Raw genomic sequence first — 25892 nt, forward strand, 5'->3', positions numbered from 1 at the left:
GAGAGGTGGGTGGGTGAATATGATGTAGTGTAAAGCACTGTGAGTGGTCGAAAAGGCTAGAAAGGCACTATACAAATACAGACCATTTACCATATATGACAGTTTCGGAATTGGGAAAATGTTCAGACTGTAGATCACCGAGCCTGGTCGAAAGCTCTGGGAGCCTTAACGCTGCGCTCCAAGAAATAAAAGCTTCAGAAGAGGCCACCTCGTTAAGTGACCTCTCTTGAAGTGACTATCTTTACCGTACCAGAAAATAACTGGTAGGTGGTGCTATAAAAGTTTAACATGACACACAGATGCGACATGGTGGTGCAGTGGTTAGCACTGTGGCCTCGCAGCAAGAAGGTCCGTGGATCGAGGTCCAGGCCTTTCTTTGTGGACTTTGCATGTTCTCCCTGTGTCTGAGTGGGTTCTCTTCATGTTCTCCTGCTTCCTCCCACCCTCCAATGACCTGCATATGTTTATTGGTGACTCTTAATTGCCCTTAGGTGTGAACGTATACGTGAATTGTTTGTCTCTATGAGTTAGCCCTGTGATGATCTAGCGATTTGTCCAGGGATCACACAATGACAGCTGGGATTGGCTCCAGCCCCCTCGCAACCCTGGACAGAGTTAACTATACTATTGACTACGTCTGCTATAGTGCTAACCCAAAAATATTATTCTGATTACATAGTATTTAAACCAAATAATACCACAAATTAGAATATGAAAAAGAACAGTTAAATGACAACAATACTTACTCAAGGATTAATTTACTTTGTTAGAGAAATTTTGAATTAAATGACATTTTATCTTGATTATAGTACATATTATAGTATTATTATATCTGAATGAAACCTTTCACTGGTAGTATGCATCCTAAAAGGAACACAACGAGGGGGTGGCACATGGAAAAAGTGTTTAAAATTTTTTTCCATTACATTGAGTGGCACCCTAATATATATATATCTATATATGTGTGTGTGTGTGTGAGAGAGACAGCGTTAAAAGGCTTGACCGACTTGACAGATGTAAACAGTTGACGCTGCTGACATGTGCAGTGCACTATTTAACTCCGCAGGAGGAAGTCCCTCCTTCCTCCCGCGCTCGTCGATGTCACTTCCGCCGCACACGAAACATGGCGGCGGCCAGTGACTCAGAATCGGCTGCTTCACTGCCCATAAACGTAGTCGTCAAGACCGAGCCAGGATCTGAGGATGGTCTACTCTTCGGCCCGGAGGATGTGCCGGTTAAGCGGGACCCCGTCGTCCCGCTCATGGCCCCGGTCAGCGGGCTCCATCCGCTCGCCTGGTCGCAGGATCACCGCCTGGCTGTGTGCACCACCAGCTCCATGTCGCTGATGGAGCTGGTGTGCGATGTCCACAGCAACAAACAGGACCTGACGCTGCACAGGACCTCTATTCCCGTCCCGACCGAAGCGTACACGCTGCGGGTAAATGACCCAAAATGTTCATCTGTTCTGTCCACATGGTGACACAAATAATAACAAAAGGCACCCGGGTAGCGCTTAACGTTAGCTTAGCATGTGCGGCTGTGAACATCAGCTGGTAAACACAGCGACAGGTGATGGCTCAACCTGGCGCTGGTTGGGTGTTGAACGTCCGTGCAGTCAAGTGGTTGACCGCGTTCATATTAACCCCTGACAAAGACTATGTACATGCAATAATTGTATTTGGAAGCAGTAATAACTAACTAACGTTAGCCCAGCGTAGCTCTCCATCTTGCAGAGAAGAAATAAGGGGAGTTGACCACAAATTTCACACGCAAGTAAGCCCCTGCTATTCAGGAACTGGCCACAGTCACTCCTTTTAAAATCTGAGCTGTCTTGCAGGCAGTGAGATGTCAGTAATGGGAATCAATTGTTTCGGCAGTTCATCAGAATCACATCAGAATTTAAGCAGCCTATCAGATGAATGTCAAACTCTACAGAAACAGAATATTTTATTAGACTGTTACAGCTGACATGAATATGCCTCCACCTGTTGAACATATTCACATTATGATTGTTTCTTCTGTAATGTTGTCAGTATCACTCAGCCTCTATGTTTTTCATTTTAACTCTACCTGGGATCTTGAAAGTATGATTACTGGGATGTAAAATTGATGATTGCTGCAAGGGGAACAGGTTTTGTTTAGATGTAAACTGTAATTTTGACATTATATCAAACACGGCAAATTACTTACTGTAGGCTCTTAAACAGGTTTTAAGACAACATATCCGCCGATGAAATGAAAACCTTTTAAGATCCCCTCCAGATATGTTTTAAGACATATATGCTGAGACTCTTTGAATGAGAATTTGTGGTTTGCTATATAAATATTTACAACTGGTTCAAAATTGTTAAAATTACACACACTCCTTTATCCTCCATTTAAAAACCCAGAATCTATGAATATGCAGTAATATTTTCCTAATTTGAAAAGTTGTATGACAAAAGATACATTTCAGTACATTTTTGCGCTGTATGTGCACTGGAGGCTTCAAGTTTCCACATCATCCTGTAATGTCACAAAATCAGGCTTGTCAATGCACGTTACCCCCAATTTATGTTTACATTCATTACAGTCTTTTGGTGTTAAACTCTGCATATACGTTGTTCTGCACAATGAAGGTCAAACATACAAGTTTAGTGACAAAAAGCAAAATCCAATTTTTTATTTTTTGAGAGGGAGACTTAATATTTGGGGCATATGGCTGCCTAATCTTCAGCTATTATGGAAAAGTGAAGCTTATGATCGTAAGTAATGAGTGAACCGTCCTGGGGCATAAGATTTATCAGAAGGATCTATCAGAAGGTATTTTTTTTTATTTTTTTTTTAAACCTTAAAAAGTGAACAGAATAAAAGAATGGCAATCAAAAGTGGCAATACACACTGGTTATATGTAATACAAGTGTTAGTGCCCAAGTCTAAATATGTGATATGTGTCTAAAGAACATCTGTGAGTCCATTGCAGTAGTGCTACCATTTGTCTGCTTGTTAAGCAACTTGTGTAAACAAGCCTTAGAAACGCAGCCAAGCTAATATTCACTTGTGAGCTATTAGTTTGGCAGTGGTGGATGTCTCTGTATTTTCATTATTTACCGAACTGAAAGAAAGATGATTAAAGTGATGGAATACAAATGTTGATGAAAAGAGAAACTGAAAAACAATTTTGCTGTGATGAATCTGTCTCTGCGCAGCTGCTCTTGTGTGTAAACATGATTGTTTATAGGTTCATCTCCACTCCAAAAATCCACTTGGCAGATAAAACACTGGATGGAGCTGAAGTGTATAATCCACTAGGCGCAGTGGCAGACAGACAACGGTGGTTTCCTGCTGTCATTTATAGATGTGATTAACTGCTTGTAAATCGGAGGGCTGGTGAGCAGGGAGCAGTAGACACTGGCACTCAAAACACAACTTGATACTGTTGCATCAGCCATGTCAGGTGATCCTTTTGACTGAATGTGTTTGGGTTTTTTTAAAGCACTCTGCTTTTAGATTTTAACCATTGTGAGTAGTATCACTTTTCCTGTACATGATGTACTTTAGGTCAATTTATAGCCCAGTAGTTTGTTTTGTCAAGCACCAAACTGATGCCTGTGGGTTTCGGTCAGTATAATCCAAAGTTGACTTTTAGTCGTGGAACTCAGAGATATTGTTTTGATTTCTCAGTAGTTAATGTAGCTCTTAAATTCAGTGTTCTTTAGTGTTTTGGGATTTTCCAGTGTTAAATGATTTTTGTGTTAGCATTGGCTTTTACTACTATCAAATATAGTAACAGTTCAGGTGGGAATATTGTTTCATTGGATGTATGCTGAAATGACTCTTAAACCTGACTTTTAACCTTAAATTTGCTTTTCATTTGTGTTTTTAACTATTTAAGGTGGGACCGGCAGCAGAGCTAGCTCAAGCGATGGAGAAGTTCTCTACACATCCAGACCCCACAGTGAGGCAAGTTTTTCTGGCCGACAGAGCGATCAACCCATCGATAGGACCGCACAAAGGAATCAAATATGGCAGTTGGTCTCCGTTAGGTTGTGACTCAAGCGGGCGCTGTCTGCTCGCTTGCCTAACACTTGACCACAGACTTACCATACATAACAGCCACAAGCGTCTCGAGTGGAATATGCTAGTCGATCTCACCAAAAAGTACAGTGAGAGGCTAAAGGAGCGAGGCTACGCCAAAAAAGACAACAAGCCTCCGCAGGCAAACCTGTTGGACTTAGACGAGCTGCAGCGGCGTTTCCGTATGCAGACTCCTCTGAGAATGGAGTGGTCGAGCGTTTACACGATCAAACAGGTGCAGCCGGACAACACATGTGTAGACGTGGAGATGGTCCTCCTCGCCGTCTTAATGGAAAACGGCGACCTTGTTTTGTGGAAGTTTGTGTTGCCCTTTGTAAACGGGGCAGATGTCGTCTTTTATGACATCGTCGAATCAGGTGTGACTAGACCCAGTGACTTGGCGTGGTGGGAGTATGAAAGCGCAGATCGCCGGATGAGCGGGCTGATCGTCGGCAGTGAAGTGGGACCCGTCAAGATCATGCCGGTCAGCCTGTCGGGAGTGAAGGGCTACTTCACCCTCCGTCACCCCGTCATCCTCTGGAAGGAGTGTGACGAAATCGCCGTCGAAAACCTCAAATGTGTCCCGATGATTCACCCGATCCAAAAATCCAGCTGCAGCCTCATCGTGGCCTCGCGCGGCTGCTACGTCTTTTGGTGTTTGCTCATGATTTCGCCTGCCGGACTAAATGTACACAACTCTCACGTGGCAGGACTGCACTCCCTCCCTGTGGTCTCGCTAGCGGTTAGTCAGCATGGCGTTGCAGTGTACACGTGTTCCATAGACGGATGGATAAAAAAGCTGACACCAACATTTACAGAGAACACTCTGATTTTCAAACAAGAGGACATGTTGCGACCTGAAAACCTAACAGGGAGGAGGATACACGGGATCGCCGTGAGCCACAACGGAGCATATATTGCGCTTGTCAGCACGCAAGGTATGGTTGGCGGCCATCATCCAATTCACAGGACCTACCAGGTTCACTTTGTGACCCTCAAAACGCCAGAAATGGCGGCGACACTGCTGCTAAAGTCCCCCACGCAGAACCTGTATAAAATGGCCGACCTGCTTGATCTCGTGAGGTGGCAAGTTTTGAAAAACAAGTGCATCCCTGCGTCGCTGCTGGAAGAGCTCGATCAAAAGATCCAGGAAGTAGACTCGCCCTACTTGTGGCGTTTCAAGCTCTTTCTGGTGCGTATGCTTTACCAGTCGCTACAGACGCCTCCCACAGATCACCGATGGAAACCTTCACACGAGGAGCGCAAGGTGTTTGTAAGAGACGAGGAAGAGGAGAACGGAACGGACGAAGGTGTAGCACAAGAGGAAGGTGAGCCTGGTGGGGTGAAACAGGAGAAGGAGGAGCAGCTGGAGGAGGTGCAGGCTTGGATCAATGCTGTAGAGACCCACCTGATGAGAGAGAACATGAAGAAGGTGCTGGGGGTGGTGTACCTCAACACCTGGATTGCTCAGAACACCAGCATACCCACCTGTGGCCTGGTGGAGTACCTCTCCAAAGACGCCAACGACAGAGCTTCAGAGGTAAAACTCACCTGCTAGTTATTTCCTTCAGCTTCTTTCCAAGAATGTTGTGAATTTTGTACTGTATTTTTGCCCTAATCAGTGACTTGATGTCGCATATATGCTGATGATCATCAAGTGATATTCATACAATCCAACATAATGCAGCTGCACAGTGTACACTTAAAGCAGTTTGGCTAAGAAACCCTTGACAGCATTAAGGACTGCTTTAAGACAAGGGCCTGCTTTATAATTGTACTTTAAAGCAAGACTGTAATTTCTCAAAGAAGAAACCGCGTTCAATTCTCTCAAAGATGAAAAGTTCAATTCATAATCAGTAAAACTCATTCTTACTCAAATGAATACACTGTAGTTTTTGCCGCGACCCCTCCCTCCTCGTTGTCTCAAATATTGTGTGTTGTAGCATTAAGCTGGAGCATAAAGATTTCCCTTAAAGTTCAGATGAAATTGCCTTATTATTTCCTGTTGAAGCAGGTCAGTGTGGGTCAAATTGGTGTGTAAACCAATGGGCATTATTTTATGGAAAGAAAGGCAGTTTGATTTGATAGGATGAGCACAACGGTGGGATTGTTGAAAAAGTTCTGATGGAGGTTCCTATGCCTATGATCTTGCATCTCTTAACTGGAACTAAGGGCCCATGTGTGTCCACAAACCTTTTGCAGTATAGTGAATGTTTCAGCATTTATTCTTTTCCAATAATTGCCACAGTGGTTGCTGTTACATAGACTCGCTTTAATTGCCTGTTTGTTTGTTTTTAACAAAATGACAAAGTAATAAACTAAAGAGATTTCAGATATGGATCTTGTGTTTCCTCTAGGTTTAGTGGGGGCAGGCCAACACCCCGTGCTCCAGGGGTAAAAAAATAAAATTCCTGTGTGAAGCACGTGTAGCAAAGTCTAGCAACTACCAAAGTGTTTCGCTCATGAACATTGGCTGAAAAGAAGTTACATGTGACCATGCCATGAGTTTAGCGTCAACATGTGGCGCATTCCGTTTACCTTGGAGGACGGAGCTGGGAATGACGTCACAACCAAGTTGACCACGTTCCAGTCGGAAAGTCGGAAAACCGGCTTGGCCAGCCATTGTAAACAGCTAGCAAGGTTAGCCATTGTTACCAACGCTGGGTGATAAAAATGAATTACACAATATTTAAGCACACTAAACACAGTAGCAACATGTCCACTGACAGCTAATAAACCGTATAAACTACAGCTTTCACTAACTGTTGATACACGGAGCAGCCATCTTGGATCATGAAGTCGCGGTGCTGCGGTTCTCCTGACTTTTTGAGTTGGAAATCCAACTTAAGGGGGCGTTCCAGTTGAAATTTCCGACTCAAGCTTCGGCACAACTAGAACGCACAATAGTAAACTGATTTTGCCCAGTTATTACATTAGCTTTAGTTAGACTTTTAGGCTAAATAAAGACCCAGTGAGATTGCTAATGTTGAAGTTAGGTTATCTGGACCATTATTTCACGATATAGCTATAATGAGTTGTTATGAATATCAAGAGAGATTACCGTTAATGGTGAATGTTCTTTTAAACTGTAAAATCTATCCATCTTAGCTTTTTAAATCTACCTCTCTCTTGCTGTCTTTCTCCTTACTCGTCTCTCCCTGCCTCTTTCTTGGATGCGTTGCCAGGGCTCTGGTGTCGCCGAAGAATTCTAGAGCGTTCCGCCGACGTGTCTTCACTGTCTCGTCAAGCTAAAAGCCCTCGTCGTGTAATTGAGACTTCATGACGTTTCATAAAATTCTGAAGCAGCGGTGACAGTTTTGCAGCAGTGGGCCACCACTGCAAACTGAACATAGCTGAAACTCTGGGTTTCATACTAAAAACATTGTAGTATTTTATTAATGTCTGTAGACATCAGTTGAAGATGAAGTACATTTGTGTAAAAAACTAGCTACTGCTGATCAGCTCTTATAGTGGTGTTTCAGATCAGCTCAAAACAAAAATTCTGTTACCCTTTTATGAGATCAGCACTGAACTCACATTCATGCAGTCTCCTCGGCTACCGTTATACAGTGTTGCATTTGCCTTCACTCACACCCTCTGTGTGTGTCCATGTGTGTTTGTGTGTGTCTCATCCTTCTCAGGTCCTGATTGGCCACATCAAGAACAAGTTGAACAAGCAGACGTTCTCGGAGCGCTGCAGCCTGTGTCGGGCGGTGCTGCCCTTCTCCGACCACAAACAAGCAACCTGTGAAAACGGTCACATGTGGCTCAGGTACGCACATTATTCTTGATCTAATGTAATCCAGTGAAGATCTATTATATTTTTTATTTCATTTTTTTTAAAATTAGCTTTAGCCTCAGTGTGCTCCGCGGTTCAGATGCCACATTTGAGCCTGATAGGACATGAATTGAATCTCAATGCCAAATGCCTTCTTTGACGGTTTGTTTACCTTCACAGAGCAGTAATCAAGCCTCCCACCTTCTGATATTTACCCACGAACCACTCTCACCGTCTCATAAATATCCTCTGCCAAACATTCCTCCTGCCTTCTCGCTAGCTCGAACGTGGTGCCTCTGGTGGGCACTAAGAGGGAAATCTGTGGCCGTCAGTTGTACTTCAGTGCTGTTTCTGCTCTACTTTTGTGTGTGCGTGTGGGGGTGCATGCCTCTGTCCCTGCCAGCCAGCTCTCTAATGCCTTTCTCTCGGTCTCCTCCAGGTGTGTGTTGTCATACCAGGCCTGCCAGACGCTGACGTTCAGACGTTGCCTCCTGCTGGATAGCATCGCCAGGCTGCCAGAGCCTGAGGGTAAGCGCCACTTTGCATCTCTCTCCACCTTCATTTCACAGTCTCACTCTCCGTCAGCCATCTCCTCCTGTCACCTTCAACGTCGGCCATCATCCCGCTCTGAAGCTCAGATCATTGCTTGACATTCAGGATTTTGAGTCAGTCGAAAACTTAAAGGGTAACTTCAGTATTTTTCAAACCGGGCCTTACTTTCCCACGTTTTTGTGTCTGTTACTAATTGGGACAACATTTCTCAAAATCAGTCCAGTATTGAGCGAGCGTGCTGCAGTCGGCAGTTGCAAGTAAGGGCTGCTATGTAATCCTTGCATGAAATTGTGCCCCCTCAAAGTCTGTCCACTAAAGTTCTTGTTTTCGCCACTGACATGCTCATGATTGTTACAAGTGTCTATACTTATACTATCTCACTATATCGCTTTTTTTATTTGTGTTTTTAAAGTTTTAAACACCAAAGTCACACAATAACACAAACCAACTGATTTAAAGAAGCGGTAGGCAACAAAGGGAAAAATTACTATTTTTGTCAAGGGAGTCTGGAGGTTTTGACGAGAGCGATATGGTGACTGTTTCTAGTTAAAAGAAATGGTATTTAAAAATGTATATCGCTGTAGGGATTCTTACCATAATGTTACCAGACACTCGTAATAACAATCTCAGCCTGTCGGTGGCAAAACAAGCACTTAAGCGGAGGTACTTTGATGGGGAGCAGTTGTCCGCAAGGATTATGTAGCAGCCCTGTCTCGTTGCTGCTGACTGCCCTCTGTAGAAAATTGTTATTTTTTATTTAATTTTTTCTTTGGAAAAGTGTTTTAAAGGGGATTTTTTGCGTCTGATTGATGATTGCCTTCTAAGCGTGAAGAGTGAATCATTGATCAGAAGCTCAGTGTAATCTCAGTTTTTTGGTTGATTGGCCTTTTTTCCTGTTGTGCTTCATTCACAGAAAAATGCAGGATAAATGCTAAGATTTACAAATGTAGTCTTGTCCCAAAAAAGTTGTTACTTTTGTTGCACTCTGCACTCACACTGCAAACTTGAACTTTTTACGAGCGAACATGTAAAATCAACAAGTACCTAGCCGTAATTCAGGGATGCCATTTGGGAAGGTGCGCCAAGTAAAGATTATCTTATTTCTCAGGAATCTGTCTCATTATACAAACTTTTCAAATAAATGGCAGGCTTACCATTTTCACTGTAGCTTGGGAATTACAAGTACTGGTGCAGGGGTAAATAATGTATGACCTCATTCAGTTTGCTTCTTTGCAGCTCAAGCATGCACTGAGGTAACGGGGTTATAGTTGACTTTCTGCAGTAACCTGATTTCTTAACTGTCATGTAAACAAGAGCCCCATTGTCCTAACCATAGGTGATTAGAGGAACCCAATTATCTAATTACCTAGTCTTTAGAAACACTGGGTTTAAACAGACTGAATACAAACTGAATGAAGCGCAACAGTCTCTGAGGTATGTTTGGTGAATGTGTTACAGGTCTTAGCCAATCAGAAGCAAAGTGTATATAAACCTTGCCATATTAAAACGGCACCACAATTTCCGTTTTTAAATAAACGCTTTGTTATGATTTGACCGGGTTGAACGCAGCCCTGGTTTCCGAGAAACCTAATTTCTTGTGTGAATGTAAAAGACCCATGTTGGCTCAGACTGACAACATTTAACTTTATGGATCCAACCTGATTGATTTTGATTGGTCAGTCATTTCCATGGTCATTTTGGCCCATACTCTTGAACTTGTAGATGAAGATGAATTATTTTCACTGAAATGTAGAATACATGGTGCCTGCAGTGGTTAGAGCACTACTCTTCCCATTGTTTGAGGATTGGCTTCATCTGGCTGCCACATGCATCCCAGGTCTTTATCGGTGTTGCCTGAGCGCCTGAGGCATGGCTCTCCTGGTCATTCCACCCTATCTCAGCTAAAGACTGACAGGTCTGTGCAGTTTTGGCATCTGTCAAAATCGGACCTTGTCACAGCTCCCATCTCTCAAAACATCTTACAGATTTTTGGCCCTTTTCAGTATTTGGTTTTAAAACCATGTGTGGCAATTATTGTTGGCTTCCACTGTATTAAACCCTTTCCAGACATTTCAGAATGCATAACATTGCTGGCGTCATCTATCAGTAAAAGTACTGGCTTTTGGGCTTTCAAACATAGGTGTGCGTTAAGTAAACTTATTTTGAAACCTTAATTAATGACCAACATTGTTGCTGTCATGGGACTTGCATTGAATTTTTTCTTCTTTTCTGTGTGCTGAGTGATCTGACATGAGATGAATCTCCTCAACAACTATGATAATTCAGTGTTTGGTGGTTTTATTAAAATGATTTCATTAAAATGAATGATGATTTTCTTCCTGCATAAGAAATGAGTTACGAGATAGAAGACCAAGCCTTCTGAAGCTGTTGGGTGTATTTATTTGAGCTTTGTGTATTTAACGGTGTGCTGCTGCAGCCTCCAGAGTGACGACATTCAGTTCAGAACTGTGCCGCGTTGTAAGTGCTTCAGACATGTTATTAGGTCTGATCTAGTAAGACTGCTGTCAAGTGACAATTATGAGACCAACGTTTTAAAATGCCCATCACATTTACATTCGGTTTTCTTCTGTTTTCCCCACAGATCCAGAGTGGATAAAGAAGATCCTGCTGGCGCCCTGCACGCTCTGTGACTCGCCCATGATCTAGAGCTGACCGTTTGGAGGAACCTCAGGGCTTCCCTGTGACCTTCAGAGCTTCCCGCTCTGACACAGGGTCCAATTTTGTCAGATATCACTGCTACAGTTTTTTATTTTATTTTTTACATTTTTTATTTCATGTGTTTTGTTCACAGTTTTATTACTTTATATTACTATGTTAAAAGTGCAAATAAAAGGCTTTGATTATATGTCTAACTCTTATTCCGTCACAAGTGTAGCCGACAAAGTGCGCAGAGAAACAGTTTCCCCTTGCCATAGTTTTAGATTAATATTTTACTGAGGTAAAACATTTTGGACTCAAACTTTACAGATTTCTTTATCCCGCCCCTCTAAAATGAATTCATAAACAGACACAGTGTTTGCTCAAGGGTGCAAAAACAAAGTTTAAAATGTGGTTATATGTGGAGGTTTCTATTATTCAGTAGGATTTTTGGGCACCATAAATAAGCTCCCTCATTTTCCTTATGTTGACTATATTTCCTTTGGTGTAGTTTGTATTGAAAGTAAGTGGGACTTACTCTGCTAGTCCTATTTTAGTGAGGGTTTTTTTTTCTCATCTCTTTTTTGAGCGCAACAAATAATACACTCTGAATAATACATTCTCTGGAAAAAACTCAACATACCTACTTTAATTGGCAGTGTAAAACAATTTCCAGGCTCTGGGAGGAGGAGGAGGAGGGGGAGGTGGGTGGTGGTGCTCAGTCATTCTCTCAGATGAGGACTTCCGCTAATGTAAACGCAGAAGAGAAGGAGCGGCAAGGCAGATGAGATGAGCAAGAGGCAGGAAGAAAGCGAAAAGTGTGCTTAAAAACCCGGCGCTGTCCCTCCCACGGGATCGGCTCGTAATGAGATTCAGCAGTAATGAGGGACAGAACATGGCGCCAGATGTGATTCTAATTCTAATCAAGGAGGGGAGGGTGGCGGTGATGGGGAGGCGTTAGAGAGCATATTGTTAAATACAATTAACCCTTTTTTCATATTTGGAGGGAACAAGGGCTGAAGGGAGGGGGATACAGCCTCAGTGGCATGTTCTCGGCCCCGGCTCCTTGTTTTGGAGACATGGAGGTCGGCGGCCGGTGATCAAAGAGGAAGCTGGACATGAGAGACTGGGCCAGCAGAGCCCCCTCTATCCACCATCTAGCCACCTCTCTCATCCCATACATCCCCTGGCCCAGCAGAGGTGGGGTGAGGTCTGCCCTCCCTCTGGTGTCACTGGAGATGATAGCCTGCCCCGGGGCGAGGAGAGAGGAGGCAGCTCAGCTCCCAAACACACAGGACCTCATGAAAGGGGAACTTTTTTTTCCTTCCTCTTTTTTTTTTTTTTTAAACCCCACATTTCTTCACCCAGTGGTGGCATTTATTTGCCCCAGACTCAGTAAAGATTCAGCCCACTTTGGGATTTAAGGGGTGCCTCCCATTTTACTAGAAAGTGAATCATTTATCAAATTATCCTGCAAAAACATAGCTGCAACAATATTTTTTTTTACTAATTGATAGTTGAGCCTGACATTGTTGATTTTAGAGCAAATATTTCATCTGAAATGTGCAAAATATTGCAGACAACGTGGACTTCAACATGGCGTTTTCTGCAATACACGTAACAAACGTGTACAAAACCATTAATGTGAATGTCCAGTCTTGCCTTTGGAAACAGCAGTGGGACAAGAAGACCCAAGGTCCATTTAATAGCTTTTTGTAGAACTTTCCACCACATCTCACAGTTGTCTTCAGCAGGAAGGAGTTAGGTGATATATTCTCAGTTTTTTAGCTTATAAAAATCTAGTTAGTTGACTATCCTAGAGTTATTTTTTTTTTCATATGAAATTAAGATGAGAGAGTGAAGTTAAAAATACGTAAACAGATTTTTTAATTTGTGTGGCGCGTGGCTTGAAGTGTCATCAAATAGTTGTGGCAGCAGTTTCATTGTTATTCGACGAAGAGACAGCTGTGTGTTTGTAGAGTAAGATATGAAGCATTTTGGCTTTCAAAGGTCCACAAAGTTGAGTGATTCTCTCCAAAGGGGTGGCCGTAGTATCTTATATAAGAATGCTTTAACACAGAATTTCAAACAAAGAAATACAAGTTCAAAGCAAAACCATGAATCTTCCTGATTGTGCCAAGAACAGCAGAGCTCTAAGATAACCTTGCTTTTGTGAAAATGAGGAAGTTCACTTCCAAGTTTTAGACGGCACTCCAACAAGCATGAGCAAGTCAACTGAAAAGTTGCTGTAACTAAAAGCCTTTTAATGAGCTTTTCATCAGCTCTGCCTGTGGTAGGTTTGCAGTGTCTGATGCCTTCATGGTTCCTTGTTTGTTTTTCAGCCTGGGGATTTGGTCCTCCAAGTTATAGTTTGTCAAGTGCAAGTGGCTCCTCGGGTTGTAATGTTCCTGTCACTGATAGGTGGAGACCATTACTGTTACAGAGGTTAGCTGTGTTTGGGTGATCCTCCTCTCCCTTTAGTATAATAATCTGTCAAAGAGCAGCTCCTCCTGCTTCCCCTCCCTTTCTCTCCCACTGTCTTTGCTCTCAAGACATCAAACGGAGGATTTTTCTCTTTGCATACAATATTTATGTCCTTTATGTCAGTGGCTGGATGGTATAAAACATACACGCCACCTTTTCACGCCTTAATTTCATCTGATATTCCTTTTGTTTTGTTTAGACTAGATTTTGAACACGATATGTCCCACTGTATTCCCTCTCAAGAGCATCCCTTCGTTTTGTTGCTTCGGAATACACCAATTTACTGCTTCGCTGCCTCAGACATGTGGCTGCATCAACTGGTGGGATCACAACATTGTTTATATACACTTGCTGCTTTTACGACTCTCCTGTTGATGCTTTCTACATTTTGTAACGTTTCTGGGAAAAGTTCAAGAGTAGTTAATGACAACATGAGACAATATAAATTTGTCAAACATCAGAGATGCCACACTGTTGGCATCACGGCCACTGTGGGCAAATCAATCATTCAAATCAATAGTGAATATTTCTCAGATTTTTGCATCACTGTGTTGAGGACTATGATTTGTGAGGTATATCATTTGCAGGATTAGACACAAACAGACATTCCTGTCCAGTTATTTTATCCATCCAACAGTTTCTCAATTGATTTTCAGAAAATTTAAAAAAAAATCTTAAATTACTATTTCACGATATTGTGATATACACTGATGAAGAATTTTATTTGTATCTCCCACATTATTTTGAACTACAGTACATTGGTTTTCTAGGCTTTTTTTCACTGAAGGTAACAGCATTGTAGTCAACTACTGAATCCTATAATCTTGTTATAGGCATTTACAGATGTGGCGACATCACTTCACCTGTTTCTTAAGACAGCAGACTTTTAAAGCCTTTTCTAGATTACAACCAGTGTGCAGCATGTCTGCCTTGATATAGATCAGTCCTGTTAGGGTTCGTATTAAAGTCCATGTCAAGAAAACTCTTGAAATGGATTTATCTCATCTTGCCGGCAAGATTATCCTCATGTTGCACATCACTTTGTCTCACAATGACACCAAATAATTTGTTTGCTGCCAGAAAACCTTCATTTTACCTCTAAAGAGTTATTCAAGATCTTTTGGAGTGGGCTCCAAACTGAGGATTAACAATGTGTTATAACATAAAAAGTAAACTTGTATGTTTGGATATAAGTAACAGTGAAGTTGCTGGGCTGGGCAACACACCCTAAAATCTATATCACAATCAGTATTTTTGTGTGTATATTTTATGTTTCGGATAATAACGTCAGAAATCTTTTTATAGTAATTGCAAATGTGTAGCATCCAGACAGGAAGCAGAATGCCCCTCAGCTCTGAAATAAGGACTCAGAAGTACACCACAGTAAACACGTTGGGCACAGCGACGATCCGGGATTGCGTCACAACATTTCTGCAGCTGCTGTCTCCCTCCACTCCCCCGTGAGGCTTCTCTCTTCTGTTTCTGAAGTCTTCTAAACTGAGCAGCCCCCCCAACCATCTCCCCAAAACTTGTCAGTGCTAATGAAGTCAGTATGCAAGGTTGTCTTCTGCTCTCTCTGAGCTGATGGGGTGAACATGGTTGCCTAACTGGTTGCCTCCCCCGCTCTGCCGTCCCTGAGGAGCGGGTGGGGGAAGGGGGGGAAAGGTTGGGGCAGTGACCCGAGACCAGCTGAGGGGTTGTGTGAGGAGGATAGAGGGGGGAGGTTGTATGTCCATCATTAGAGTCACTATTTGTTCCTGGCTTTGAGAGCGCTGATGTGGAACTAATACTGAACAGCAGAATGGACACGGAGAGGGAGGGCCACTTTTTACTGCTACATTAATTAAGCTCATTCTCAACATGCTCCCTGTCTCCTCTGGTTCTGCTGTAATTAAGTGGAGGGGCTGCATTGTGTGTACAGTCGGTTTAACCTTTTCTGCACGACAACTCTCACTTTCAGAGGTGGGAAGTGACTGAGTACATCTACTGAAGTACTGGGCTTTACTATGTTGCGGTACAGGTAGATTCAAATTTTACTCACTACATTTCAGAAGTAAATTAACTCTTTTACTAATGCTGGGAGCAATGATGATTTTCATTATCTATCAATTATTTCAGTTTCTATGTCCATCACAATTTCCTAAACTCCTAAAGTTTGGTCTTCAAATTGCTTCTGTTTTACAAACCGACAGGGAGCTGGAACCAGAGATGTTTGGTGTTTTTGCTTGGCAAATGACTTAAATGATTAATGGATTGTCAAAAATGTTGATTCATTTTGGTGTTAATCAACTCTACTTTTAATCAATTTGTTGTTTCAGTACTATTTTTCACTCCACCTCAGTTAGTTACTAGTTACTTTGCAGATTTAGATTGTACAGTTGACCTGAAATAAGCTCATAAAATAATACTTAAGGGGTAAAAATCTTCCACAAACACCTCCACAAAAAACAAACAACCTTGTTTTAGCTCAATGACATAATGCACATCTTGATAGTTTTTGTGAATTTTCTCAGCCTGTAGAGGAGCATGTAACAGATCCAAAAGCAGCACATGTCATCTCCAGTTTGGAGGATTCTCATGAGTGACACTACAACCCAGGCCCCCAGACCCTTAAGGGGCTCAAAGGGATTTCATTAATTGCACATTTGTTAGTTAAAGGCCCTAAAAACACATTTTCCTAAGCAACTACTTCATAAGTGGGCGAAGCTCAGGTGATTTAATGTATTTCCGTACACCAATCACAGTGTAGCAACATTTGAATCAATATTTCGTTAAATTTGCTGTCACTCAAATCTGATCAAACACAGCCACGCAGTCCAGATGGAGCAGGTTAGCTGAGTTTCTGAGTGTTGAACTTTTAAAAGATAATAACAAAAACGTTTTGTCAGAACTTTAACTTTGATTGTTACTTTTTTTAGTCATGAATATTTAATATCATAGGGAAGCAATTAAGATTAAATTTTTAGGCTGGCTTTAACATTGTATCCACAATATTGTAAAGCTCAATAAAATCTGAAATGACAGGAGCCTCAAGACAACCATCTTGTGGCCTTGTAGAGGTACCCAAGTAGTTTTAAAGCCTCTGTTATGTCAATAAATGGTGCAAGTTACGAAACAGATGTAAGCTTAATCATGTTTCCACAAACAAATAATTCATTACTAACTAATACATATACAATGCACAGAGGGGTCAAGAAGTGGCCCCACGTTTCATTTCTCCAGGGCCCCCTAATGGCTTAATCTGGCTCTGGCTACTTTTTCACATTAATGTCTTCAGTAGGTGTTATGTGACCATCAACTTGTGACTCTTACATGAACCATTTGTCTACCTCAGTGGTTCCCAACCTGGGGGACCTCTACAGGGGCCCGCAAGAACAAACTGAGGGGTCACAAAATGATAGATCATTTATTAACAAAAAAACATATCTCTGTTACACCAAATTATTTTTATTTTTTCAGACTTTTTTGCTTTTTTGTTCTGTGATTATTGGATAATTTACCCTTTTAAATGTATTATTTAAACTGCTCATAACAGGTAGCAACAGCAATGTTGGGTCACGGGCAGATGACTTTGTTTTACAGGGTCAAAAAGGTTGGAAACTACGAGTCTAAATGTTGGAGATTTTCATCACTGATGCTTTATGTACCTATAATTTAAAACTGTGACAGTAGTGAGAACTTTTGATACTCAAACGCATTTTACATCTAACACTTGTGACTTATTGCTGCTTTTTCTTGAGTAAAAGATTGAAGTTCTTCTCGGGTTTAATGAGATCTGTGTGATGCAGCTTTGAGTGTGATAGATGGACAGTTATTTCCCTTTATTGGTTCAGAACTATATTTTCTTTCATAGTGTAAGACGACAGGCATGAGTGAACAGAAAGCACTCGCGGCTCTGCCTGAGCGTGTTTTCGGCAGATCTTAAGTGAAACATACTGTTCGGCAGGCCTGCAAGACATCACGTAGTGTGTTCATAAATGCGGGCGGATGATGGATGTCTGTCTCCATCAGTCCTGGCACCGTGAAGTGACAGCTCTCTGTGACGGTGACAAGTTAGGTTCCAGCGGAGACAGATTGCCTTCAGGTGGCTCCATTTTTAAAATCTCACCAAGAATGTGGAGCTTAACTTTCCTCTTGAAGGCTGAAGGGCTCTCTGAGCCTTTTATATTGCAGATTTCAGCAGGAAAAGAAGGTGGGGGGAGGGGGGGGGGCTCATTTGAGAGTTTGCTTTAATATCTGTCTTTCAGAGATCAGAGGGTGTCATATTCTCACACCTCATCTTTTTTAGCATCTATCACAGGCCATGTAAAATTCCCTTAAAAGTGCATTATGCAATATAATAGCAGGTTTGGGTGACATTTATCTGCCAAGGAGAGGGAGGCTGGTTACAGACCTCTTGCCTTTTACAAAAAGGATTTCATCACACGGGGGACTCTTGGTGAATTTCTCCGCTTTGTCTTGTGATTGCAGCCGATGAAATTAAAAATTTAACTTTATGCCTCTCCTATACATAAATATGTTTTTGCACATGCAAATAATAACACCTTAAAGCAAAATGTTCACGATAGTTCTGGTGACTTATTGTTGAAATACCGAGTCTGAGCGGTTGATCTAGATAATCTCGCACAGTCCTCTGTGCGTCTGCATGAGAGGGGGAGAGAAATTATTTCAGGGCCTGGATATGCAGAATTTGTAATGAGTATTTTTGTTTAAAAAAAAAACAAAAAAGGAAATACCGGTAATAACTATGTGCAAAACCATTAGAATGAATATTTATGCTGCTCGTTATGAAATATTCATTAAGTTGGTATAAAAAAAGAACAACGCGGGAGGCTGGGGAGAGAGAATGTGTGTTTACTTGTGTGCATTTGTGTGTAAAATGGGGGCGGCGGGGCCCTCATCACCTATTGCACAGGAGTACTGACAAAACCCCTGGATTGAATATCTGACATCTCTTAACAAAAGCAGCAGCGGTAGCATCCTCCTCCCCTTGCTTTTCTTGTAATTTTTTTCCTCTACCATCTCTTTCTCTTTCTCTCTGCCTGAGGTGATACGAGTCCCTCCGTTCATCCGATCTTCACATCTCTCTCTCTCTTTCTCCACCTTTCATTCCCTTACTTCCCCTTCGTTCCATCTACCGAAATTAAGAAATTAATGAGGGATAGGTTCTTTACCAACTGCCCCCGCAATGTTTACCACTGATGAAATTATAATGTAGGCCCTGCTGTATTATTTATAAGCCAATTAGGGGAAGTGTTACTTGATTTGATGGGGAGCCGACACACAGAGTACATTTAACTAATGGAGACCAAGAGAGTAAAGGGAAGGAGGGGAGGGAGGACAGCTGAGGCGGACTATTCCGTACGATGCTCTAGGATTACGTGGCTAATTGCCCTGCTTTATCTGTCTGTCACGGATAGCCATGCATATTTTAGCGTTCCCAAAGACTTTGATTGTTTGCACTCGTGTTGGGGCTGTAACAAGTAGAGCAGAGGCCAGAGTGGAGTGTAGTTAAAAACTGGCAGCAGGGGAGGCAGGGAAGGGGCGACGGAGAGGAGGAAGGAGGTGGGGGGGGGGGGGGCAAAGCTCAGGCACTGACAGGTGGAGGAAGAGTTTTGACAAGGAGCAAAGGGGTGTCGAGGTGGGGAAAATGTATCGTAGAAAAAAAAGTCTTAGCCGTTCATTGGGAGGCTGCAATTAGATGGCAGCACAAACAGTAATTAATTTCACTTAGTGTAGCCCGTAGTCAAGCGTGGCTCGCTGACCTCTTCTGCATATTGTTGAGAAACCATTTCATAATTCTGCTGCCTCATTTGCATTGCTCATTTGCTCCACGGTGCAGCAAAGTAGTGACATCCAAGGAGACAACACGGGACAAAAATCCTTCTCACCAGCAGCTGGGGAACTGTGGCTCACAATGAAAAATCTGATTCACACACTGGGTAGCCTGACGGAAGTGATTAGTTGATTAATCGATTAGCTAACTCAAGAAGTGAATCAAGAAGCTTTCATACAGTAAAAGTGTCAAACATTTGCACATTCCTGTCTCTCAAATGAGAACATCTGCAGGTTTTCTCTACGTCATCTCAGTGGAAGTTAGCGTTGAAACAATGAAAAATGTGAAATGTGATTTGAGTCTCTCAAATGAGATGCTGGTCGAATTATGTGCTCTCGGAACTGGATATTTTCCACTATTTTCTGGCCTCTTATGGACTACACAGTTAATGAAAATTAGCTAGACTGTGTGATGGCTAGTTTCAATATTTTCTGACATTTTTAACAACTGAATGATTAATCATAAAATAATTAATAGATAAAGATGTAATAGGAAGAGTTGCAGCCCTACAAAAGTTACTATAAATTCTAGGCTCAAATATGTTACAAACAATACCAATTATTGATCTCCGAACTGTCTGCTCGCTATATCTAGCAGAATAAATGACTTTCTGTTAATTTATTTGGTCCTCCAGGGCAAGCTGCAGGCCAAGACCCCCTGGTGCAGAGCTCAACTTGGGCAGACAGATCCTGGAGGAACCTGCTTGAGCCCCTGGAGTGGAGCTCCGAGGAGCAACTCTGACTGATGAGCTTTTTGAAAGTTGATCAGACACTTATGCTAAGAAGGGGAAACTGGAGCAAAGGCATCCTTAATTATCTGATGAGGGGAAGCTTATCTGAACGGTTTCTTTTTCTCTCCTCTTTTATCCTGTCGGATCACATGGCAGATCTTTACATAACAAAAGAGCTACCTGGCTGCCGGCTCCATTTAAAACGCCATCCTGATCCAAAGGCACACTCTGTGTGTGTGTGAGCCCAGCTTCTGGTCCAAGGGTGATCCACAACAAGTCCCTGCTTCACATTATGTACAGCTACATATTCTGGAGCTGTAATTTCCCTGAAATATTGTGCGATAAAGATTTCGGGCCCGAGCATATTGGAACATTTATGGGTTCTTTCCCTGCAATGATTGTGTAATTAATTCACGATTAAAAGTATTAGTACAGGCTTTGTGTGGTGATTTATTTAAAGGCTGGTACTAACGTTGGCTCGGTTTCCTCCTTTAGGAAATGGGTAATAAGATCTGATGCCAGGCCTTCTTTAGCATCCCTCTCCACACACACACACACACACACACCCCATATTGGTGTGTCTACTCCATTAAAAGCCCACACATAAGCGCAGGAGCCCTGTCACCGCCACTGTCACAGTCACCATGTTAACTTATTCATCCCTGTTAAAGCCCATGTAACTGGATAGCTGTTAATTAATATAGCTGTCGGGTAAATGGTTGCTGCCGGACCATCGCCACCATCCATCAGTAACATAATCTCGGGCTTGTTTTCATGCCAGGCCTCGGGCTCAATTAAGATAATGCTATGCAAACGAGGTCTCTCGCCATTAGCCTCATCACTGAGGGGCCGTTTATTGGCATAATTAGGGCACTCCAAAGAACAATTACCGGGGCACCTCCTCTCCACCTATGAGATCCGCAATCATCTGCGAGCATGACTGAGGAGTCACAAGTCGTGACCGCCTGGCGACGAGTCGTGGCTGCAGATTGACCTGGGAGGTTCAACAGTAGCAGCTGGAGAGCGCAGACAGACTGCAGCCAAGACTGCAGGCCTGTGACCTGTCTGATGGGCTGTAATTATCGTCAAGAGATGCATTTATGTTCGAATAGACAATACTGTTTATATTACTAACTAAGCACAAAACTACCTAAAATTGCAGCCCAGTCAATGAGTATTTGGCCATTTGCAGGTCAAAGTACAACTAGGCAAAGCTGTTTTCGTGTCTTTTGGGTAAAGAATCAAGTCGCTGAGGGCAAGTCTAAATGCCCCTATGCACTGTGCAATTCTACAGGTTCACTGTGTCAGATGGTCTAATAAAATCTTAATCTAAATCAAACTGTACAATAGATTGTGTGATAGAGACCTGGTGAATTGTAGCACTACAATGTAAATAGAAAAAAAACTATACAAGCAGAGTCATCAACTTGTGTCATCCATCTGCACCACTCTCATTGTTAGGCAATGCAGTAAAAAACAAGCTTTCGCCATTTGTTCTAACTTTATTCAGAAATGGCATTTACAATAGATAGATACATGCCAAGTTGTATCAATATGTATATGTCTGTGGGCCCTTAGAGTCTTGGCCACATTCGTCATTTTGAATACGATTTTGTCAATTGAAATAGTCAATTTCATCTAGGACATCCCAAAACTATACAATGTATACCATACTTAAATGTCCCCTGTGCAGCAGTGTGACGCCCTGTGGGGTCATGTGTGGATGTGGCCTATCTCTCTCTCTTCCTTGTAGAGGAAGAGCTGATTGCAGTAACTCTGGGCAGCTGGGCTAATTGCCCTGTAGAGTATTTAACGCTTTATTCTCATTCTTAGGGGCTTAGGTCGCTGCTGGGCTGAGGATGGGTGGACCTCTCTACTAACTTGCTACCATCTGTTTCCCTGCACAGGTTTCACCTTTGCCTTGGTTTCTGGACATGCTGTTTTAGTTGATAGTTATTATTTCTTGCAACACCCTCACACACATTTTCCATGCATCCTTCATCCTGATCTGACTGAAACCACTGATGTTCATACCCCATACTTGTTCATCTTTACTTTGGCACCAGCCTTAATTTGGTCAATTTTGTGGGGTTTTTTGTGTTTTTTAATTTTGTTAAACTTCTCCCAGGTCATAACAAGCAGTATCCAGCAATATTTTTAAGGTCCATCTTTTTGTTTGGATTATGCATGTGTGTGCGCGGTGCAATTCACATTCTGCTGTCGGGTTCAAGTTATTGCTCTGATTGACAATTGGTAGTGGTTACGCGGCAAAAAACATTGTCATGCACCAACACAGGCAATGAGGGAAAAGACCGCGAGCTAGTAACCATGGACATAATAACAAATTTGGGAATTTAAAAATTTTTTAAAAATCAGCTTTGCAAATGAAATTCATCATGTTTATTAGGTCTCAAGGATACACACGCTTTGGTGTGTAACACAGAACAGAAAAGGTTTTGTTTGTTTACAAGAAAATTCCACAGGGCTTCATGAGCAAGTTTCAAAAACAGATGCAATTCTTTCAATGTTCACCATTAAAATGGTCAGCATGAACATGACAAGATGTATTAATGAGTCCTTTCACAGGCTGTCATGTGAATTTGGTTATTGTTTTGGGATTTCTATGTTAAAACTTCATGCTTTTGCCTTTAAGGAGTCAAATCTTAAGTTTGTGAACAAAAAATTTAGTTAATCTGACTTAAAATTGTTTTATATATGTCAAGATAACATTGTTTCAACAGAATGTGTATGGCACTGTGAACACGGTTCACTTATTAACCATATGTAACCAAAGTTTTACCTACACATCTAGTTGTTTTTGACCAGAAAATCATCATGTCTAGGCTTACCGGGACAGGCATGCTACAGGGGAGCTGGATATAAAATCAGAAAAGCAGTAAAAGTGTTTTTTTTTTTTAAAGGTGAGGAGGGGGTGGTAGTGGTGCGATGTTGGTCCTGGTGGAGGGAGACAGGAGGTTGGTGTTGGCAGAACGTTAAGGCTGTGGTGAAGGTCAGTGAGGTAGGAGGGGGGCTGGTTATGGAGAGGTTTGAACTGAATCTGCTGCAGTACAAGGCACCATAAAAAAAAAAAATTTCAGCAAAGCAGAGTAGCCAGGTTCTGGATATTGTGAAGTTTATTGAGGACTTTGGATGAGCAAAGACGAAGGTGAAAAAAGGGAGTTTGTACCACTCACTAGGATTTCAGACTGAATCTGTCTGTCCAAATCTTCTGCCTCTCCAAAACTACCGAAATGAAATTGCTACTTAAAAGAAGAAGGAATTTACCGCAGAATTGTCTCTTAAAGAACAGATGTTGCCTCTTGTGTGAGACAATTTACATTGCAATTTGCTAAAAGAATTTTCTCATATCATAGAGCAATACAGAGCTGCCAAGTTGGGAGCTGCTGGTTCCAGTGTTTTTCCCTACTCAGACTTCCCATTTAAATGGTTCTAATTATCTTCTAATTATTTACTTTCATGTTCCTCAACATAGAAATATTAGAGTCTCCTGGATAACGTTATAAACCTTTGTTTTATCAGGTAGCTTTGACTTTTATAACACAGTTTTTACTAATGATTCAACCTGGACAGTTTCATGCCTGTTCAAGGTTTAAAGCATTTCAACTGTCAGTCACCTAACATCGTTAATGCAGAAACTTATGAAGATTAAACGCCAGAGATAACTCCCCCCAAGAAAATCTGTGATCTGATTTTGAACAGGCAGTTACACTGTAAACGAGCAAAATTGTCCATTTTAAGTGAGATCATATTCTAAAGTATAAGTAATGACTAAATGTAACATTCTGAATATAGCAACAGGCAAAGTTTCATAGTCCTTGCACTGTGAACCTGCCATCTGCATTTGTAAATTTCCAGGAGACTTTCTGTGTGCTGAGTCACATTCCCACACATTGTCCTTCACAGTATGCTTGTTGTTGATTTGCAGGGTTTTTTTCCCTTCAGCAGGAGAGACAAAAGCCACATCTCTGCAATACTGAGACCCTTCCCATCTGTTGTCTGCTCACACCTCCACTTTGCTACATGACTCTCAGACACTCACACATACACACACCATAGGAGGGCTTCAGCACTAGCACTAGCTATAATGATTCCTCTGACACACATTGGGGCACATCATTCCACAGCACAGCACAGCTTTGCAGCTCAAGGCCCCTAAACCTCACTCACACTTCTCACTAGCAAGATGCTTTCTATGTGTGTGTGTGTGTGTGTGTGTGTGTGTGTGTTCACGGCCATGCGGCCGAGAAGTGAGCGGCTCCTTGGGAATTTTAAGAGTCAAGCCCCCCTAAATCTTCTTGTTTCAACTTTAGAAAATCAATAGGATAAATATCCTGTTTGCCCCTCTTGTCCTCAGCCGCCCGCCTCCAGCGCGCTCAGGTTACCGGAGCGGAGAATCTCGCTCTCACCTCAGGCTATGTTTAAAACAATCCCTGTTTTTTAAGCTCTGAATAGCCAAGGATCTCAGGTGCAGTTTTTCTTCTTTTTTTTAACAGCAAGCAAGAGGGAGAATCATGTTAACATATGCCATTGGAGAGCGCCACTGGCTAAGTCCTCCAATCGACCTGCTCCATGTGTGATTAGGCTAGTGAAGCTGAGCCTGGACCAGACACAGATCGAAGAGGGTACACTCTCAATATGGATGCGAGCCGTGCCTGCCACGGCCACATCCAGCTGCTTCTATTGATTTTTTTGTCCTCAATTATATAATAGAAGCTCTGTTCTGGATTTGAACTGAAATCACATAGTTTGGCGAGCGAGCATGTCCCATAAATCAAGAAAACATTTTGACTCATATGAAATAGGATTTTTATCGACTGTATTTGGCAGCCCCTCTGGAGAGATTTGCGTGTCTACTGTGTGAATGTGCGATACGAAAGTGTATGTCTGTAGGGTTTTTTTTCTTATGTGTTCCAGGTGATTGAACTAAAGACAAAAAGGCACTGACATAAAACTTTGACTGTACAGTTCAGCAAGCCACAACTCAAGCTCTCACAAATCTGTTTTGAAAAGCCCTTGGATTAGTTCTCCCAGTACACAGTTGACTCTTCTAATTGGAAGGCATCCATTTTTTTAGCTGATCTGATCCATTGGCAACTTTGTTGAAATACATCCCTAAAGTCTTTATCCTCCCAGGCATATCGATGCAGGTTAGGTCCTTGTGAGTGAAAACACAACTGGAAAATTACCCAGCCATTTAAACTTCAGTCTTTACTTTCAGTAAAGTTCTGTCCAAAACAAACTAACCTCTCTTAAAAAAAAGATCTACCAATAAGAAAAGATAATTCTTCTTCTAGTTCATCAGTAAATTCCTGTAGTGACAGTATGTACTTAGTTTAAAGTAATCTCTGCCAAAGCATGAATTCATATGTTTAACAAAATGGCATCATTTTGAATTTTGATCTGTTTATTTCAATTAAATCACAGCAAAATGTTTACTTTGGTTTCATACTGCCGTAGTAATCGTGGGTTGTGTTTATTCAAAATGAGGGAGGTGTGTGTGGAGGCCAACAGTCTCTCTGCAGCTCCATAATGCACTGTAATCACTAAAACACGCTCACTTTTAGTCATCCAATCACATGTTAAGGAATTGAGTTGAGTAAATATACCCCGTCCACATATTAAATATAATTTAAAGAGGTGGTATTATGCTTTTTGCCTTTTTCCCTCTCCTTTTATATCTTTTTTGTGCATGTAGTAGGTTTGCAAAGTGAAAAAGCCCAAAGGGAGTTCCCATCTCCCACAGAAAACTCTGCTCTGAACTGCCTGAGCAGCTCGTT

General features: G+C 42.0%; 1 protein-coding gene across 1 annotated transcript; it reads left to right on the top strand.

Annotated features, from left to right (window-relative positions):
* The first annotated feature begins 1064 nt into the window (after positions 1–1064).
* On the top strand, positions 1065–11252 carry gtf3c4 (general transcription factor IIIC, polypeptide 4). The gene is made up of 5 exons (XM_046067525.1): positions 1065–1438; positions 3875–5596; positions 7698–7828; positions 8274–8362; positions 10989–11252. Exons 1-5 carry the CDS (start codon positions 1124–1126, stop codon positions 11051–11053), a joined length of 2322 nt encoding a protein of 773 aa, XP_045923481.1. The 5' UTR covers positions 1065–1123; the 3' UTR covers positions 11054–11252.
* Positions 11253–25892: the final 14640 nt, after the last annotated feature.

This window comes from Micropterus dolomieu, linkage group LG13 (assembly GCF_021292245.1).
Source record: "Micropterus dolomieu isolate WLL.071019.BEF.003 ecotype Adirondacks linkage group LG13, ASM2129224v1, whole genome shotgun sequence".
NCBI classification, from domain to species: domain Eukaryota; kingdom Metazoa; phylum Chordata; class Actinopteri; order Centrarchiformes; family Centrarchidae; genus Micropterus; species Micropterus dolomieu.

Bases quoted from the DNA above. Each gene is read 5' to 3' on its own strand.
- gtf3c4 (XM_046067525.1), top strand. From the start codon at position 1,124: ATGGCGGCGGCCAGTGACTCAGAATCGGCTGCTTCACTGCCCATAAAC. The intron at 5,597-7,697 runs GTAAAACTCACC...CATCCTTCTCAG, and splicing joins CCAACGACAGAGCTTCAGAG to GTCCTGATTGGCCACATCAA. The intron at 7,829-8,273 runs GTACGCACATTA...GGTCTCCTCCAG, and splicing joins AACGGTCACATGTGGCTCAG to GTGTGTGTTGTCATACCAGG.